This window comes from Ambystoma mexicanum, chromosome 4q, assembly GCF_040938575.1.
Source record: "Ambystoma mexicanum isolate Mex_15411 chromosome 4q, UKY_AmexF1_1, whole genome shotgun sequence".
Lineage (NCBI taxonomy): Eukaryota > Metazoa > Chordata > Amphibia > Caudata > Ambystomatidae > Ambystoma > Ambystoma mexicanum.
Window position 1 is genome coordinate 1,143,911,963 of NC_090928.1, and position 6,323 is coordinate 1,143,918,285.

The following is a 6,323-nucleotide window of genomic DNA, read 5'->3' on the forward strand; positions in this document are numbered from 1 at the left end:
GTTGCCTTGGGTATATTTTTGCCCTGCCACTTGTGCCTCTGCAGCCTTTGGAGGGGGGAAGGAGAGGGGAAGAGTGCCGTCGTTCACGCAGACAAGTTTGGTATATTTTTTGAGGTTAGTCTGCATCTCAATTCCCACACAGACCTGTCCAACTCGGCAACAACAAATGTAACAGTGTGTAATGGCTCGCCATCTTGCACATGCGTTAGAGTGAAGCTATGAAAAGGCCAAACTGAACCAATTCCAAAAGGATAATTCTTGCTCCAGTGACTCGGGTTTTCTTTACATTTCCAAGACTTTGAACACTGTCTCTGCATTTTGAGCACCAGGTTAGTTTTGCACCACAAAGCGCAATGGGTACCATACCTAGGAGTGTTGCTAGGTCTGGAAAGGATCAGGCGCACCCTCCCTAGCGACGCCTCTGACCATACCTATTCTGAATGCCAGGTGGGAGGAGGTGTTGGTGGTGAAAGCCAGCTTTGGACAACACCTAATAAAGGGACAGATTCTGCTGAGATGAAGATAAACTCTAATGGCAGGTCTAGCTAGCCTTTTGGCTGTCGCTGCTGACCTTCTATCCGGTCCTACAACTATAGCCCCCCCCGCGCCCTCCCTAGCGACGCCCCTGACCATATCTATTCTGAATGCCAGGTGGGAGGAGGTGTTGGTGGTGAAAGCCAGCTTTGGACAACACCTAATAAAGGGACAGATTCTGCTGAGATGAAGATAAACCCTGCTGCTACCACCCCACTTCCTGTTCCATCCTTCCATTTCAAACCCAGGGTGTAAATGCCTCTTCTGGCTATTCCTTTCTGGCCACATTGTCCATTGTGATTATATTTTCTCTGCATTCCCTGATCTCATTCATTCTGCATTTCGCATACCAAGCACCCTAACTACTCTTGCTGCAACCTCCACGAGCTATTTTTTTGTCACCCTATGGGAAGCTCTACACCTGCTCCTGGGCACCGCCCTGTTTTGTGTTGCCTCTGCAGAAAGCCATCGGCGAATAAAGCCACTGGTAACTGTATACCTTCCTAGTACGACACTAGAGCTGTCCTATTGGACTGCTAAGACCTCAGGGCAGGCGAACAGTCTGAGTCACCTTCCTAAGGCAATGCAGCCTAATGCAGAGCACAGCTCTGATGGCGCGGGGCCAAGGCTCTGTGCAAAGGAGAGGTTTCAGACTCCAGAACTATTAGGGAGTGTGAGCCGGTCAGGTTCATGGAGCCACAGCGCCACACTCTTTCTTTGCAATCGACGAGCATGTGCAAGTGGATCTTGGTCATGTGACCTAAGCCCCACCCACCTGTCAATCGCTGCTAAACTGTTGGTGCCTTCCTGTTATGCCACCCTTTTTCTCTACTTAAGCAGCCCTCCTCCCTCTTTTCCTTTTCTTACAGCCCAGTGGAAAACATGGATCCATAAAACTGCAGGCTTGTGGTTTCCGCAGGGCATGGGACCCATACTCTAAGGTGGTATGTACGCTGTGGAAGGTGAGGGTGGGTGCCAGGGTGCCAGGCACTATTTTGCTGGGAAAGGGTGGATATGCACACCAGAGGTTTGGAGGCAAGATATTGATTGATTGGTTTGCTATGTTGTAAACGAGGTGGGGGAGGGGAGTGGTTGAAGGCCAGGCACTCTTTTTTTTGTTTGGTGTAGATGAGGCACAAAGAAAGGAGGTGGTCATCAGGAGGCCAGATATTATTTTGTGGTGGGGTTGGGATTTGGCGGGCAGTGACCATACAGTGTGCATGCTTTCCTCAGCTCCTCTTCCAACACTGTGCACTGCTGGCCCATTGGGAAAGTGCAGGTGGTGGAAAAGGGAAATAGGGATCAGGAGCATTGAAAAATCAAATTTAGCAATCGACAGTCTTCTCCAATCCAGGAGTTGATGATGGGTGTCTGCCACCAGCTCTAAACAGTAGCATAGTTTCTACTCAAGTTTCTGTTCCAGGCTTGAGTGGTTCCTGCAACCTGTGATGACCTCCTTAGTGTCACTTGCTTGGATTCTCAGTCCCAGGTTTAAGTTGTTTCTGTCGCTCTCTTCTTACATAAGATGGTCCTCTTGATTGGCTCTGCCCCCTCTTGCTTTCAGGTTCCTATCTTTCATCTTGTGCACCACCTCCCTACTCCAGATCTTGTCATGCTCCTCCTTGCCACCACACCATGGTCTGTTACCTGCATCTGCTGTGGGCTTGGCCCCTTTATATCGCGGCCTCACCCCTATCCTCTGCCTTAGGTTAGTTGTGCCCACACAAACCTGCCTGCTATTAATAGCTATGGCCTTCTTTTGTTCTCCAACATCCTCTATATGTTTACCTGCATCCTCCTCCAGATGTTTCCCAACCTCCTCCTGGCTTCCTCCTCCAGATGTTTCCCAACCTCCTCCTGGCTTCCTCCTCCAGATGTTTCCCTACTTCTGGCATCCTCCTCCAGATGTTTAAATGCAACCTCCTCCTGATAGCTTATCTCTCCCTCTTGCCTCAAACTCCTTCCATCTCTAACCTCACTCTCCAACCTCCTTCTCCTATCTCATTGCTTACCTCTTCAGCCTCCTCCAAGCGCCTGCTTCCAGGTCTCAATTGCAGCACCTACCCTGCTTTTCTAGAGTTTTGAGCCTACGTCGCACTGTGAATCCTCCCTTGGGGCTCGGCTCCCTGTGAGGATCTGCATCTGTATTTGAGGCCGAGTCAGGAGCTGTTGGTGGCTGTCACAAGTGGAAGCAAATGTGATTTTGGAGCTAGACCAAGTTTTAAAGAGCGTGTCTGCTATCTATTGAAGCCCTTCTCTCTAGTTGCCCCAGGCCCCTTGTGGCATTTGTGGCTTTCTGAATGGTTTGTAGTAGTCCTTCTTTTGCATGGCTTTCATGTGTAGGCGAATTAACTAAAGGCGTGTTCCAAGATAGCGCTGTTTCACTGCTATAGCTAAATGTTTTAGGACTAGCAGGAAAAAAACGAGTTAGTGGTAGATCTTTCTTCGGCTTGTGCTTCCCTCTGGAACAGCCTCTCTGCCGCCCTTAAACTTGAGGAGAACCATCTCCAGTTCCGGAAGCACCTCAAAACCTTTCTCTTTGCTTCTGCTTTCTCTCCTCCTCTCCTCTGCTGACCTCCTGGCTGAAACCTGAACCACACCGGCTACCTGGACACCCTCTGATCTCGGGCCCAAGTCCCTCCCCTGCCATTGTCTCACACCTGCACTGCCCACCTGGCAAACCCTGCACTCTTGGACTGTTTCTGTATCCCTACAGTCCCCCTACCAGCCCCTGACACCGGTTGTCCGCACTTACCTATGCACTTGCCACGTGCTGGCCGCTACTTACTGTTATCATCTTGTACTGCACTATCCTTTATTTTATTTTATTTTTATTTTTTTATTTGTTACACGCCCAGACCCTCAGGTGTCACGGCGTGGTTAAAAGACAGCTTAGCAATTAGTAAAATTCAAACATTACATTCGTTCCATTACATGATATAAATTACAGGATATTCACAACATTATACAATAGCCTAAATATTCACAGCAGTATAAGATGGACGGGGTCCTATCTTTGGGTGCTAATAATGGTTGAATAACCAGGTTTTTAACTGTTTCTTAAAGATCGTGAAGGAAGATGCTTTTTTGATGTGGATGGGTAGGGTGTTCCAGTGTTTAGGGGCTAAAGGGCCCCTTCCCACGCACTTGCGCGATCTGAATGACACCTGGCCTAGTAATATTGTTGTCTGTCCTCCCTCTGTGCCCCTCCCTTGCCTTTTCGCGCCTTGAAGCACTTGTGCATAGGCGCGTTATAAATGCCATATCATATTATAAAGGGGCGGCATGTGCAATTGCATTGTGGCTTGCAACACAAGTACCGTGTAAGGGTGAAATGTGTCTTCTCGGCCCCTGCAGGCTTCTCGAGCCAGCGCTGGAGGGAAACTAACTAGGGCTTCTTACATTTATGTTCACTCACACAGCGCACTTCAGAGGCAAATGAACCGTTCCCCTGATGCTCTTTCTGGTGTGGGAGTTGGTGTGCCGAATGAGTGGCAAGGGAAATCGAATGGGCCCTTGATGCCTACATGTGTCTTTTAATTTCTGCACAAATTCCTAAAAGGGCCAGTGGTTAAAAATCCCCCGGGTCTGCTCCGGTTTTCCTTAGAAGAAGAGGGTTTTTAAAGGGGTTCTTGTGACTGTCTACTGCTCTGAGACTGCGACTAAGTGTTCCCATCATTGACTGGTTTGTGGAGGTATCCGGCCACCTGGTGCACCCAACTAGATGTCATAATAGCCAAGCAGGGGACTTTGTCACAGTACTGATTAACAACTGGGTCCATTTCACTTCTGGGTTCCGAATGATGATATGAACACATTGCACCTCAAGTTGTTGTCTGGCAGTCCGGTTAGATTCAGAACCTCTCCGTGGAATATATCCTCTTTGTTGATCTTTAACCACCTACGGTTCTATTTGTTGTTCCAGCTCTGAATGCCTTGATTAGGTCAGTCTCTCAAGCAGCTAGGTCACAGGGTGTGCTATTGTGAAATGGATACTGTTAAGAATTCTCATAGTACCTGTCTCATCTCATCGCCCTCTGTGATGAAAGGGCATCGGCTAATCCAGTCCTTCAGTCATGCGTCAGTCATGCATACATTAGAACCTTAGTGTCCGGAGACAAGGTCAGGAGATCCTTGTGAGCTTTTTCTAAACTTCAGGCTTGAGTTTGCATTTATTTTTCACCCCTTTTGGTTATCGAATTTGTCTATAGCTGGGAGGTGACTGCCAAATGGGATCGCAAGTGGGAAGGTGAAGGGAGACTTTGGCAAAACTATTGAAGCAAGTCAAAACATTAGTAATGTTATTTCATTCTGCCAGTGCCCTCTGCTTCAGATTCAACCCTGCCACCGACGGGTGCACATTTGCAAAATCTCCCATATTCACTGTCCTTGTATTCATATGCATGTTGTATATCTCGTACATAACCAAAAGTAAATTCTCTCCGCAGGGTTGCAACAAAAATAACGTTACTCTTTTTTTGTTCTCCTTTTACTCCTAGAGTATCAACGGCAGCCGGCAGCCCCCGCACTACGTCTATGACCCGTCGATGTTTGCATTTCGCTCCCTTAGCACTGTGAAACCCCTAAGCCCCAAAGCTCCAGTGGAAGAGCCATCATGTGCCTACTGAACGAGATCCAGACGACAACCTCAGGACCATGGCTGAGCGACGAGACGCCGCCGCCAGCAGCAGCAGGGATGTCCTCCAACCGCAATAAGGATCTTCTCCCCCAAAATAGCTTTCTCCTAGACTCTTCCTTTTACTGCTATTGCAATACACAGTATACAGCAACATCCGCATATTTCCAGGAGTCGTTAGGCAGACGCAATGAATGTACCAGCGTACGTAGGCCAGATGTTTCAACATTGGTAGGACTGTCGAGCAAGTGAGAACGGCACGGGATGGGATCTGAGAAGGACATTATCAGTCGGGTCCAGTTGGACATGGTGAACATTAGGAGATCTGCTCTTCTTTATGGATGGGACAGGGCTGGGCAAAGGGCGTATTGAGCACCTGAGCATTAGAAGTGCTATGGACCTGTATTGTCCTTCGTGCGCAGTAAAACCAGGCCGTTATATGAATAATTTAGGGAATCTGTGCACACCTTAGATGAAGCTGCTTTTTTTGTACACAGAGGAGAGTCTTCGTTTCCAGGGAAGCAGAATATCCGGTTAGTGTTTCTGATCAATAATCCAAGTCCGATTCCAGCTCATGAATGTTAGAAGCGGCGCTTTGATGATCGGAGCGGCTGCTCGCTGAAGGCTGCAGCAAGCACTATTTTTCTACACATATTTTTGTAACTTATGGTTTATTTTTCCTATGTGCTCGTCAAAGGGCAGAACAGCATCTGCCGTAAAAGGGTCCGTCCTCTATAAAATAAAAATATATAAAAAAAGAAATCTGTGATTTTAGCTACAAGCCCAACTAACATTCTCTGCACGTACTGGAAATTGTGCTTTGGGTATCGGAATAAAACAAGTTTAAGAAGATGTTTGGGACTATCTTTTTCATCTCTTTATTTTTCCTGAACCCTACCCTGATGATACAGTGAAGCTCTTTGAGTCTGACATGTAGTTGCCTGCAAAGGCTTCCATATATATCTGAGGTGTGGGTGGGAGAGCGTTGTGTCAAGTTGCTTGAACCTATATTGGGGACCATCTGGCACTCTGCTCTGCCTTCTGCCCGCCCTGGGTGCAATTACTTCCTCGTCTAGGTCAGGTATATATCTAGGTCTGTTGTATTGCATTATTGTGGATGCTCTGCTCCACTTACACTTTTGAATTCCCTGAG

General features: G+C 47.8%; 1 protein-coding gene across 3 annotated transcripts in view; it reads left to right on the top strand.

Moving 5' to 3' along the window:
• LOC138468255 (uncharacterized) overlaps positions 1–6,022 on the top strand; it is a 733,586-nt gene extending 727,564 nt beyond the window's left edge. For all 3 annotated transcript variants that reach the window (XM_069608732.1, XM_069608734.1, XM_069608733.1), the window contains one exon: positions 5,034–6,022. In XM_069608732.1, the coding sequence (XP_069464833.1) occupies positions 5,034–5,162 (129 nt within the window). In that variant the 3' untranslated portion in view covers positions 5,163–6,022. The remainder of the gene's footprint in view (positions 1–5,033) is intronic.
• The last annotated feature ends 301 nt before the right edge of the window (positions 6,023–6,323 follow it).